General features: G+C 46.2%; 1 protein-coding gene across 1 annotated transcript in view; it reads left to right on the top strand.

Annotated features, from left to right (window-relative positions):
- Positions 1–14,093, top strand: part of tmc1 (transmembrane channel-like 1) — a 166,792-nt gene that overhangs the window by 114,008 nt on the left and 38,691 nt on the right. The window contains exon 13 of the mRNA XM_070871036.1: positions 2,578–2,772. Coding sequence (XP_070727137.1) covers positions 2,578–2,772 — 195 coding nt within the window. The remainder of the gene's footprint in view (positions 1–2,577; positions 2,773–14,093) is intronic.

Here is a 14,093-nt window from a genome sequence, read left to right as displayed (position 1 = left end):
AGACTCAACTAAAAAAAAATCATACTTAATTGAGTTACTCTGGAGCAAGTTTATTGGGGAAAATGGCGTTTTTTAACTTATGCCAGAAAAACCAACTTACTCCAAAAAGAATTGGAGCAAGTCATGACCAAAATTGGGCCCATAGACTCTATCCCTCCTACTCAATTGCCTGAAAAAGGTAACTGCCCACAGGTAAAACCTCCAAAAATGCTTTGTAGCTCTGTGAAATTGCTTCCCACCATTGAAGATAAAATGAACAAAACTCCAATGTATGACCGAAACTCACATTTTTCAGTTCTAACCAACTGCATTTTACTAATGGTTCATTTATAATCCCGGAAAGTCGGTATTCTCTAAACCTCATCTCATTTTATAGACTGTATCATGGTCCCCTTTCCCTTTGCTTTCCTTCAGTCACAGCAAGCACAGCTCTGCACAACTTAACAACTTGACTCCTTAAAAGTTCTAAATCATGCAGTTAACCTTGTCATTCTTCTCTGAATGCTGTTCAATGCACCGGTATCCTTTTGCCACATGCGTATTACACGTAATATTGTAAATGTGATGTAACAAGTTATATGGGGTTAAAATGAACATAATCAAAACTCCTTAAGATACATTCTGGTTATTAATTAATATTGTTGATGACAGGTCTCAGATTGATTGAATACCTTCAGAAAATACTGACAGATCACACCTACATCCTTTTCTTTTTCCTCCTTCACTAATCACCACCCATTCACTGCTGTTTTCATGTTTCTTGCTGCAATTTGTGTTATTGAAAACGTATTTACATTAAAAGCTATCTGATATTCCATAGCTTGGACACTTAACTCACCCAGATGTCTTTGAGTATTAGCAATCGTACAAAGCTTTATGTGGTGGAAATTTTCTAGGCATGCATGCAGCACGTGTCAGAGCCAGATGTCCCAAGGCCAACCCAGAATTGGGCCTCGGACCTCATTTCAATAAATTACGGGCAGCAGGTAAATTAGGTGGGGGAGGACAGCAAGAGGGGGGGCAATTGCAGCCATCAGGGGCCATTAGGAGTGCTGTGGAACTGGAAAGAGCAGTCTTGTTCCTCCTGCTTCACATGGATTAAAAAAAATGTAAACTTATCTTTTGGGTGGTGACCAGGTAAACCTGAGTAGATCAGTACTTACGCCTGTTCTATTTAGGGAAGCCTAATTTCCCTGAGAGGTCCTAAAACAGATGCTAGGTCCCTCATTAACATATGCAAGGGGCCCAATGCTGTTTAATGTGGCCATCTTGTATACCCCAAAAATGTCCAAGGCCAATATGGTATTGGATGTTTGTAAGCATCATTTCTTCCCCCAATGTTTCAAAAAGTGCCCTCCTCCCTATCAGTTATAAATAATAGAGGCAAAACAAGACCCTGGACAGACCCTGTTGAACTTCTGTTCCTAGTGTCCTCCACTTATCATTACTATTTAACTATTGACCAGAACTATTTCCAATTCTATTTTCATATTAGGATCCCATAGGATGTAGTTAGAGTAAATAATTAACAATTTTCATTTTACTTTACCCCCAACAAAATGATCAAATTTCAATTTTTGCATGATTGAACATACAACATTATTTGCATCTTTTTCAATGCCAGGCCTAAAAGGATTAAATTTAGGAACAGATTGCATAGACTAGGCTTGTATTCACGTGAGAATAGAAGGTTAAGGGATGATTAAAGAATTTGCTAGGGTAGATAGAGAGAAACTATTTCCTCTGGTGAGGGAGTCCAGAACAAGTTTTCATAATCATAAAATTAAAGATAGGCAGTTCAAGGGTGATGTCATGAAATACTTCTTCACACAAATGATAGTGGAAATCTAGAACTTTCTCCCCCAGAAAACTGTTGAGGCTAGGGCAAGTGAAAATTTCAAAACTGAGATTGGTAGGTTTTCGGTAGGCAAGAGTATCAAGGGTTGCAGAACCAAAGTGGATAGTTAGAGTTAAGACACAGATCAGCGATGATCTAACTGAATTGTGGATCAGGCTCAAGGGGCTGAATGGTCTACTCCTGTTCTTATGTTCCTATCATATTTTCCCAGACTTGATCAGTATCTATCACATATTGCTAATAGTATTCAGTACAGATATTGGTTTTAATTTAACTAACAGCAAGAACAACCGCTGATTGATTATTGGTTTATGCATCCCTTTTTCATAATTAATGAACAAAGCTTTTTCTTGTATGTTTTATCCAAAATTATTACTAATAAAAAATGCAATAACAAAATAATCCTACCAGATGATCTGCAGACCAAGCATGCCGCAAAGTAATTTATTATGTTGTATGTGATGCTTGGCCCATGCACGAAACCAGGCTGAATCCATACACTGAGTTAACTATTGATGAGGCACAGATCTTTTACAAAATTGTGGAAGAATGCCTGGAATTTTCACATTCTGTGTCACTCTTATGGATCATTGAGCCCAAATATGTAGCTAAATAAACATATTCATCCAAGATTTGCATGACATAAATTGTTTGTCTTGTAGATGGATACTTTATTGGACATTCACATGTGACTGTAAAATAAATTAATTTAAACACAGGAATCCATTCTTGAAGAACAAGAGAATCGGAAGGAAGGAAATATTCATTTAACCAGATTCTTACGGGTTCTTGCCAACTTCTTGGTGCTCCTCACTCTGGCTGGAAGTGGCTACCTGATTTTCTTTGTCGTCAGAAGGTCTCAGAAGTTTGCACAGGAAGGACTGGATGACTATGGATGGTGGGAAAGAAATGAAGTTAGTGCACGGAATAGTTTCCACAACTGTGGGAACAGATTGGCATGTTGAATCAGTTACATAAATCTAACTGTAATTCAAAACATGCATTTTCATTATATTAAGTGGGACAATGTGTCATTCATGAACTCTAAACTAAATTGAACACTTTGATTTGCAAAAACCTAGATTTTGCCTAATTCTAATTTAGATGCATGATTTCCATTTTTTTTGCTTCCAGGATTCCTATCACCTGCTTGAATTTATAAATAAATAACTAAAGCAAAATATAATAAATATTTATTTTGATAAATTACGTAAAACAAAGCAGAGGATTTCCCCCCGCTTGAAATGACAAGGCCAAATGTTCACATTTGTTAACAGGTTTTCTGAAATACATACTTAAGAGATTATTAGCAAAAATGAAACTGCACGGAATTGGTGGTAACCTTGTGACATGGGTTGATAATTTATTGAGAGCTAAGAGACAAAGAGTAGGGATAAAAGTTCTCTGATTGGTGAGATATGACAAATGGTGCTCCCCATGGAGCTATACTGGGTCTCAGCCTTTCATCACCTATACTAAGCACGGATGAAGAAATAGAGAGTTGTGTATACAAATTAGCAGATTACGCTAAGTTAGAAGGCGCAGTAAATTATGTAGATTGGAACAGGAAGCTAGAAAAGGGCATAGACAGACTAAATGAGTGGGCAAAACTATGGTGAATGGAGTTCAATATGGTCATCCACTTTGGATCTGAGAATGACGAATCAGAATATCTTCTTATGATGAGAAAGTATGAACTGTGGAGGTGCAAAGGGATTTAAGAGTCCATGTACACTAATCACTAAAAGCTAATGCACAGGTACAAAAAGTAATCAGAAAGGTTGATAGCCACTTTACCGCTTGCATTTTCTTTCATTTTCTTCCACAAATCCACCCTCATTTGCATGGAATTGTGTAGGAGAATCCTGGCCATGATATTGTCCTGGCCTAAACCTACCATTTGCATGACTGCATCTTAGCGAGGGTGGAAGTATTGGCTGCCGCATTTCTTACATTACAACAGGGTGACTACATTTCAAAAGTACTTTACTGGCTGTAAAGTGCTTTGGGACATCCTTATGTTGTGGAAGGCGCTGAATAAATACAAATCTTTGTTACATAACTTGAGATTGTGATATACAAGGATATAAACTCAGGATTATTTCAGAGCATGAAATGACACCTTCCCTCACTTCCAGTGGAACTTAGGGTAAAATCGGCAGTTCCAGGCTAAGTCCTAAATTCCGTCCCCCACAGATAGATCTGCCAGGCTTACTCTTGGCCAAAGCATTGAAACATAGAAACATAGAAAATAAGTGCAGGAGTAGGCCATTCGGCCCTTCGAGCCTGCACCTCCATTCAATAAGATCATGGCTGATCATCACCTCAGTACCACTTTCCTGCTTTCTCTCCATACCCTTGATCTCTTTAGCCGTAAGGGCCATATCTAACTCCCTCTTGAATATATCCAATGAACTGACATCAACAACTCTCTGCGGTAGAGAATTCCACAGGTTAACAACTCTCTGAGTGAAGAAGTTTCTCCCCATCTTGGTCCTAAATGGCTTACCCCTTATCCTTAGACTGTGTTCCCTGGTTCTGGACTTCCCCAACATCAGGAACATTTTTCCTGCATCTAACCTGTCCTGTCTCGTCAGAATTTTTTATTTTTCTATGAGATCCCCTCTCATCCTTCTAAACTCCAGTGAATACAGGCCCAATTGATCCAGTCTCTCCTCATATGTCAGCCCTGCCATCCCGGGAATTGGTCTGGTGAACCTTCGCTGCACTCCCTCAATAGCAAGAAAGTCCTTCCTCAGATTAGGAGACCAAAACTGAACACAATATTCCAGGTGAGGCCTCACCAAGGCCCTGTACAACTGCAGTAAGACTTCCCTACTCCTATACTCAAATCCCCTAGCTATGAAGGACAACATGCCATTTGTCTTCTTCATGGCCTGCTGTACCTGCATGCCAACTTTCGATGACTGATGTACCATGACACCCAGGTATCATTGCACCTCGCCTTTTCCTAATCTGCCGCCATTCAGATAATATTCTGCCTCGTGTTTTTGCCACCAAAGTGGGTAACCTCATTATACTGCATCTGCCATGCATTTGCCCACTCACCTAACCTGTCCAAGTCACCCTGCAGCCTCTTAGCATCCTCCTCACAGCTCACATCGCTACCCAGCTTAGTGTCATCTGCAAAATTGGAGATATTACACTCAATTCATTCATCTAAATCATTGATTTATATTGTAAATTGCTGGGGTTCCAGCACTGAGCCCTGCGGCACCCCACAAGTCACTGCCTGCCATTCTGAAAAGGACCCGTTTATCCCGACTTTCTGCTTCCTGACTGACAGTTCTCTATCCACATCAATACATTACCCCCAATACCATGTGCTTTAATTTTGCACACCAATCTCTTGTGTGGGATCTTGTCAAAAGCTTTTTGAAAGTCCAAATACAACACATCTGTTGTGTATCTGTAAAGCATGCACTCCAATGTTCTTCCACCAGGGAGTGCATCCCCTTACGTCCCAAGGGATCCCAGCATCCCTTGGGAGCACTGTATATAAGCCGGCCCCGAAAGACTGTTCCTTACTCTGGAGTGTCTTAATAAAGACTGAGGTCACTGTTACTTTAACCTCCTTGTGTACAGTCTCATCATCTGTGTTAGGAACACAATAACTGGCGACGAGTATACGAATCCAACGCAAAGATGCAGCAAACTATGGGCACCCTGGAGAAGTTCTCTGAGGGTGAGGACTGGGAAGCCTATGTTGAATGGCTAGACCAGTACTTTGTAGCCAAGGAGCTGGACGGAGAAGGAAGCGGTCCTCCACACGGTCTGTGGGGCACCGACCTACAGCCTCATGAAGAATCTTCTGGCTCTGGTGAAACCCACAGATAAGTTGTATGAGGAGCTGTGTACACTGGTTCTGGAGCATCTTAACCCGAGGGAGAGCGTGCTGATGGCGAGGTATCGGTTTTACACGTGCCAGTGATCTGAAGGTCAGGAAGTGGTGAGCTATGTCGCTGAGCTAACACGATTTGCAGGACAATATGAGTTTGATGGCTACCTGGAGCAGATGCTCAGAGACTTTTTTGTACTGGGCACTGACTACGAGACCATCCAATGAAATCTTTTGAGTGTAGAGGCACCGACCCTCAGTAAGGCCATTGCGATAGCACAAGCGTTTATGTCCACCAGTGATAACACCAAACAAATCTCTCAGCACACAAGTGCTAGCAATGTTCATAAATTAACTGGAACTGTGTTTGCGAGCAGAAATGTACAGGGCAGAAACCACGAGTCTGCAACTGCCAGCAGGCCTCAGGTGACCCAGATGACTCAGAGTCCGCAACAAAGGATGAATGCAAGGCAATTCATACCTTGTTGGCATTGTGGATGCTTCCATTCAGCCTATTCATGCCGCTCCAAAGGGTATGCTTGCAAGAGCTGTGGAACAATAGGGCAACTCCAACGAGCTTGCAGACGAACTGCAAGCTCTGCAAAACCTGCTAACCACCACGTGGCAGAGGAAGATCGGTCCATGGTCGATCAAAGCAATTTTGAGCCTCAGAGAGAGGAGGCAGATGCTGAAGCACACGGGGTGCACACATTTTTGACGAAATGTCCACCTATAATACTAAACGTAAAATTGAATGGCTTACCCGTAGCCATGGAACTGGACACTGGCGCTAGCCAATCCATCATGAGTAAAAAGATGTTTGAGAGACTGTGGTGCAACAAGGCACTCAGACAAGCCCTGAGCCCCAGCCACAAGAAACTGAGAACGTACACCAAAGAACTCATCACTGTCCTGGGCAGCGCCATGGTCAAGGTCACCCACGGTGCACGAACTGCCACTCTGGATTGTCCCGGGTGATGGCCCCACACTGCTTGGAAGGAGCTGGCTGGGCAAAATCCACTGGAACTGGGATGACATCCGAGGGCTATGACATATCGATGAGGCCTCATGTACCCAGGTTTTTAACAAATTTCCTTCCCTTTTTGAGCCAGGCATTGGAAACTTTTCCGGGGCGAAGGAGCGGATCCACTTGGTCCCAGAGGCACGACCCATTCACCACAAGGCGCGAGCGGTACCTCACATGATGAGCGAGAGAGTGGCAATTGAGCTGGACAGGCTGCAATTTGAGGGCATCATTTCCCCAGTGGAATTCAGCGAGTGGGCCAGCCCGATTGTTCCAGTACTCAAAAGTGATGGCACGGTCAGGATTTGCGGCGATTATAAAGTAACTATTAATCGTTTCTCGCTACAGGACCAATACCCGCTACCTAAGGCAGATAACCTATTTGCAACTCTGGCAGGAGGCAAGACGTTCACCAAGCTCAACCTGACTTCGGCCTACATGACGCAGGAGTTAGAGGAGTCTTTGAAGGGCCTCACCTGCATCAACACGCACAAGGGACTGTTTATCTACAAAAGATGCCCGTTTGGAATTCGGTCGGCTTCAGCGATCTTCCAGAGAAACATGGAGAGCCTACTCAAGTCGGTACCACACACGGTGGTTTTTCAGGACGACATATTGGTCACGGGCCGGGACACCGTCGAGCACCTACAAAACCTGGAGGAGGTCCTCCAGCGACTGGATCGCGTAGGGCTGCGGCTGAAGAGGTCGAAGTGCATTTTCATGGCAACAGAAGTGGAGTTTTTGGGGAGAAAGATCGCGGCGGACGGCATTTGGCCCACAGACGCCAAGACAGAGGCTATCAAGAACATGCCCAGGCCACAGAACGTCACGGAGCTGCAGCCGTTCCTGGGACTCCTCAACTATTTTGGTAATTTCCTACCGAGGTTATGCACCCTTTTAGAGCCCCTACATGTGTTATTGCGTAAAGGTGAGAACTGGGTATGGGGAAAAAAACAAGTAATTGCTTTTGAGAAAGCCAGAAACATTTTATGCTCCAACAAGCTGCTTGTATTGTATAGCCCGTGTAAAAGACTTGTGCTAGCATGTGATGCGTCGTCGTACAGAGTTGGGTGTGTATTACAACAAGCCAACGTTGCGGGGAAGTTGCAACCTGTCGCCTATGCCTCCAGGAGTTTGTCCAAGGCCGAAAGGGCCTACAGCATGATTGAGAAAGAGGCATTAGCGTGTGTGTTCGGGGTAAAGAAAATGCATCAGTACCTGTTTGGCCTCAAATTTGAGCTGCAAACCGATCACAAGCCCCTCACATCCCTGTTCACTGAAAACAAGGGGATAAATACTAATGCCTTAGCCCGCATACAAAGGTGGGCACTCGTGCTATCAGCATATAACTATACCATCCGCCACAGGCCAGGCACCGAGAACTGTCCGGATGCTCTCAGTCAGCTACCATTGCCCACCACGGGGGTGGAAATGGCGAAGCCTGCAAACTTGTTGATGGTGGTGCAGCCCGCAGACTTGTTGATGGTTATGGAAGCGTTTGAAAATCATAAATCACCTGTCACGGCCCACCAGATTAGGACTTGGACCAGCCAAGATCCTCTGCTGTCCCTAGTAAAAATCTGTGTACCGCATGGGAGCTGGGCCAGCATCCCCGTTGAAATGCAAGAGCTAATCAAACCGTTCCAGCAGCGAACGGACGAGCTGTCCATTCAGGCAGACTGCCTGTTGTGGGGTAACTGCGTAGTGCTACCCAAAAAGGGCAGGGAGACGTTCATCTCGGATCTCCACAGCACACACCCGGATATAGTAATGATGAAAGTGATAGCCAGATCCCATGTGTGGTGGCCCGGTATCGACTCTGACTTAAAGTCCTGTATACGGCGATGCAGTGTGTGTGCTCAATTGAGCAACACGCCCAGAGAGGCAGCACTAAGTTTGTGGTCCTGGCCCTCCAGACCATGGTCGAGGATCCATGTCGACTATGCAGGCCCGTTTCTCGGTAAAATGTTCCTGGTGGTGGTGGATGCTTTTTCAAAATGGATTGAGTGTGAAATAATGTCGGGAAACACCGCCACCGCCACCATTGAAAGCCTGAGGGCCATGTTTGCCACCCACGGCCTGCCTGACATAATGGTCAGTGACAACGGGCCATGTTTCACCATGCCGAATTTAAAGAATTCATGACCCGCAATGGGATCAAACATGTCACCTCGTCCCCGTTTAAACCAGCGTCCAATGGGCAGGCATAGCGGGCAGTACAAACAATCAAACAGAGCCTTAAATGAGTCACAGAAGGCTCACTCCAAACCCACCTGTCCCGAGTACTGCTCAGCTACCGCACGAGACCCCACTCACTCACAGGGTGCCCCCGGCTGAGCTACTCATGAAAAGGACACTTAAAACCAGACTCTCGCTGGTTCACCCCAACCTGCATGATCAGGTAGAGAGCAGGTGGCAGCAACAAAATGTAAACGATGGTCGCGCCACTGTGTCACAGGAAATTGATCTGAATGACCCTGTGTATTTGCTAAACTATGGACATGGTCCCAAGTTGATTGCGGGCACGGTGATAGCTAAAGAATGGAGTAGGGTGTTTGTAGTCAAACTAGACAATGGACAAATTTGCAGAAAGCACCTGGACCAAACGAGGCTGCGATTCACAGACTGCCCTGAACAACCCACAGCAGACATCACCTTTTTCGAGCCCACAGAACACACCCAAAGGATCAACGACACCACGCCGGACCAGGAAAGCGAACCCATCACGCCCAACAGCCCAGCAAGGCCAGGCTCACCCAGCAGCCCTGCAGGGCCAACAACACACCAGCCCAGCGAGGTCACAGCCAACACACCAGAACAGACATTTGTACCGAGGCGGTCCACCAGGGAAAGAAAGGCTCCCGACCGCCTCACCTTGTAAATAGTTTTCACTTTGACTTTGGGGGGGGAGTGATGTTGTGTATCTGTAAAGAATGCACTCCCATGTTCCGCCACCAAGGAGTGCATCCCCTTAAGTCCCATGGGATCCCAACATCCCTTGGGAGCACTGTATGTAAGCCAGCCCCTAAGGCCTGTTCCTCACTCTGGAGTATCTTAATAAAGACTGAGGTCACTGTTACTTTAACCTTCCTGTGTGCAGTCTCATCTGTGTTAGGAACCCAATAACATCCACTGGTTTTCCCCAGTCCACTCTACTAGTTACATCCTCAAAAAATTCTAGAAGATTTGTCAAGCATCATTTCCCTTTCATAAATCCATGCTGACTTGGACAGATCCTGTCACTGATTTCCAAATGCAATGCTATTTCATCTTTAATAATTGATTCCAACATTTTTCCCACTACTGATGTCAGGCTAACTGGTCTATAATTCCCTGTTTTCTCTCTCCCTCCTTTCTTAAAAAGTGGTGTTGCATTAGCTACCCTCCAGTCGCCCTAAGCGAGGCCCGGCGGGCAGGGGAAGGCCAGTTGAAGGAACAAGGTGGAGGGTACACCTTCTTCTGGAAAGGGAAACCAGAGGCAGAACGCCGCCTTCATAGAGTCGGCTTTGCCGTCAAGAATGAGCTGGTCGACCGCCTCAAAGACTCCCCCTGTAGGGTTAATGAATGCCTCATGACTCTTCGTATTACCCTATCTGGGGACCAAGGCGTCATAGCCATCAGCCCCTAAACTCGATGCAACGGATGAGGCTAAAGAGGGTTTTTATTCCAACCTCGCGACATCCTTGTCCCGCGTCCCCACGGGTGACAAATTGATCCTCCTGGGTGATTTTAATGCCAGGGTCAGCAAAGACACATCCCTCTGGGGAGGCGTGATTGGCAGAGGGGCGGGGGGGGGGGGGGTAGGGAAAGCCAACTCCAGCGGTACCCTACTCCTGACAAAATGACTAGAAGATGAACACCTCATCACCAACACCCTGTTCCGTCAGTGGGACAAATACAAGTCATCGTGGCAACACCCTCGCACCTGCTTGACTATGCCATCGTCCGAGCCAGGGATCGTAAGGATGTGCGCATCACCCGTGCCATGACAGGAGCTGACGACTGCTGGATGGACCATCGCCTAATCCGATCCATCATTAACATTAACATTGCCCCAAAGGTGGGACAGCAGAAGTAGTTCCGCAAAAAAGTTAATGCCGGGACACTTAGAGACCCAGCTAAGAGAGCCCTATACAGCCAGATCTGGCGTGCCTTGATGACCTTAAGATGCTGAATTCGCATAGCGCTTGGTCTGCCCTCCAAGCCTTTATAACCAGTGCCTGTAAAGAGACGCTTGGTCACTCAACCAAGTAACATCAGGACTGCTTTGATGAAAATGATCAGGAGATCGAAGAACTAATAGATCGCAAGCGCAAAGCATTTCTGAGCCTCAAGCAACAACCCAACTCGGGAGCTGCAAAACAACATTACAGACGGCTCAAGGCTCAGGTCCAACAGAAAACCCGGGACCTAAAGAACAGGTGGTGGATGGAGAAAGCACAGGAGATACAAAAACTGGCCGACAGCCACGATATACTGCAGTGAAGGCCACCTACGGTCCAAACTCCCAAGGCCCCACTCCACTCCTGGCCAAGAACGGGGAAACACTCATCAAGGACAACGAGGCTATCAAGGCCTGATGGAAAGAGCATTTTGAAGATTTCCTCAATCGAGACTCTGCCTTTGACTCGAGCGTTCTCAACTCCATCCCGCAGCACGCGATCTGCCACCAACTTAGTGAAACTCCAACGTTGCACGAGGTTGGCAAAGCCATAAAACAGCTTAAGAATAACAAGGCTACGGGTGCGGATGGAATTCCTGCTGAGGTGCTAAAGTATGGCGGAGAGGCGCTGTTGGCGCGGATAGATGACCTCATCTCTCTCATCTGGAGGGAGGAGAGCATGCTGGGAGATCTCAGGGATGCAGTGATTGTGACCATTTTTTAAAAAGTAAACAAGTCCGACTGCGGCAACTACAGGGGAATCTCCCTGCTATCAACCACTGGGAAAGTTGTCGCTCGAGTTCTCCTCAATCATCTTCTCCCTGTGGCTGAGGAGCTCCACCCGGTATCACAATGCAGATTTCATCCCCTACGGGGCACAACAGACATGATTTTTTGCAGCGCGACAATTGCAGGGAAAATGCAGGGAGCAGTGCCAGCCCTTATACATGGCCTTTTTCGATCTTACAAAGGCCTTTGATACTGTCAACTGTGAGGGTCTATGGAGTGTCCTCCTCCATTTCGGATGCCCCCAAAAGTTTGTCAACATCCTTTGCCTGCTTCATGATGACATGCAGGTCGTGATCCTTACCAACGGATCCATTACAGACCCAATCCACGTCCGGACCGGGGTCAAACAGGGTTGCGCCATCGCTCCAACCTTCTTCTCAATCTTCCTCACCGCCATGCTCCACCTCACAATCAACAAGCTCCCCGCTGGAGTGGAACTAAACTCCAGAGCCAGTGGGAAGCTGTTCAACCTTCGCCATCTCCAGGCCAGGTCCAAGATCACCCCAACCTCTGTCGTTGAGCTGCAGTATGCGGACGATGCCTGCGTCTGTGCACATTCAGAGGCTGAACTCCAGGATATAGTCAATGTATTCACTGAGGCATATGAAAGCATGGGCCTTACCCTTAACATCCGTAAGACAAAGGTTCTCCAGCAGCCTGTCAATGCTGCTCAGCACTGCCCTCCAATCATCAAGCTCCACGGCGCGGCCCTGGACAACGTGGACCATTTCCTATATCTCGAGAGCCTCTTATCAACAAAGGCAGACATTGATGCGGAGTTTAAACATCACCTCCAGTGCGCCAGTGCAGCCTTCGGCCGTCTGAGGAAAAGAGTGTTTGAAGACCAGGCCCTCAAATCTACTACCAAGCTCGTGGTCTTCAGGGCTGTAGTAATACCCGCCCTCCTCTATGGATCTGAGGCATGGACGATGTATAGAAGGCACCTCAAGTCGCTGGAGATATATCACCAACGATGTCTCCGCAAGATCCTGCCAATCCCCTGGGAGGGCAGGCACACCAACATCAGTGTCCTCGATTAGGCTAACATCCCCAGTATTGAATATCCCCAATACTGATCACATTCGATCAGCTTCGCTGGGCAGGCCACATAGTTCGCATGCCAGATACGAGACTTCCTAAGTAAATGCCTTATGCGGAGCTCCTTCATGGTAAACGAGCCAAAGGAGGACAGCGGAAACGTTATAAGGACACCCTCAAAGCCTCGCTGGTAAAGTGCGACATCACCACTGACACTTGGGAGACCCTGGCCAAAGAACGCCCGAGGTGGTGAAAGTGCATCCGGGAGGGCGTTGAAGTCTTTGAGTCTCAACCCAAAGAGCATGAAGAGGCCAAGCGCAGGCAGCGGAAGGAGCGCGCGGCAAACCAGCCCCACTGACCCCTTCCCTCGACGAATGTCTGTCCCACCTGTAACAGGGTCTGTGGCTCTCGTATCGGACTGTTCAGCCATCAAAGAACTCGTTTCAGGAGTGAAAGCAAGTCTTCCTCGATTCCGAGGGACTGCCTATGATGACCCTCCAGTCCATAGGAACTGATTCAGAGTTGATAGACTGCTGGAAAATGATCACCAATGCATCCACTAGTTCTAGGACCACTTCCTTAAGTACTCTGGGATGCAGACTGTCAGGCCCTGCGGAGTTATCAGCCTTCAATCCCACCAATTTCTCTAACACAATTTCCTGACTAATAAGAATTTCCTGCAGTTCCTCCTTCTCACTCGACCCTTGGTCCCCTAATATTTCCGGCAGGTTATTTGTGTCTTCCTTGGTGAAGACCGAACCAAAGTATTTGTTCAATTGGTCTGCTATTTCTTTGTTCCCCATTATAAATTCACCTGATTCTGACTGCAAGGGACCTACATTTGTCTTCACTAATCTTTTTTTCTTCACATATCTATCGAAGTTTTTGCAGTCATTTTTTATGTTCCCAGCAAGCTTCCTCTCATACTCTATTTTGCCCCTCCTAATTGAACCCTTTGTCTTCTTCTGCTGAATTCTAAATTTCTCCCAGTCCTCAGGTTTGCTGTGTTTTCTGGCCAATTTATATGCCTCTTCCTTGGATTTAACACTATCCTTAATTTCCCTTGTTAGCCACGGTTGAGCCACCTTCCCCGTTTTATTTTTATTCCAGACAGGGGTGTACAATTGTTGAATTTCATCCATGTGATCTTTAAATGTTTGCCATTGCCTACCCACTGTCAACCCTTTAAGTATCATTTGCCGGTCTATCCTAGCCAATTCACATCTCATACCATTGAAGTTACCTTTCTTTAAGATCAGGACCCTAGTCTCTGAATTAACTGTGTCACTCTCCATCTTAACAAAGAATTCTACCATATTATAGTCACTCTTCCCCAAGGGGCCTCGCACAACAAGATTGCTAA

This window comes from Pristiophorus japonicus, chromosome 1, assembly GCF_044704955.1.
Source record: "Pristiophorus japonicus isolate sPriJap1 chromosome 1, sPriJap1.hap1, whole genome shotgun sequence".
NCBI classification, from domain to species: Eukaryota; Metazoa; Chordata; class Chondrichthyes; family Pristiophoridae; genus Pristiophorus; species Pristiophorus japonicus.
Note: the sequence above shows the minus strand (reverse complement) of the source record. Positions and strands in the feature narration are given on the sequence as shown.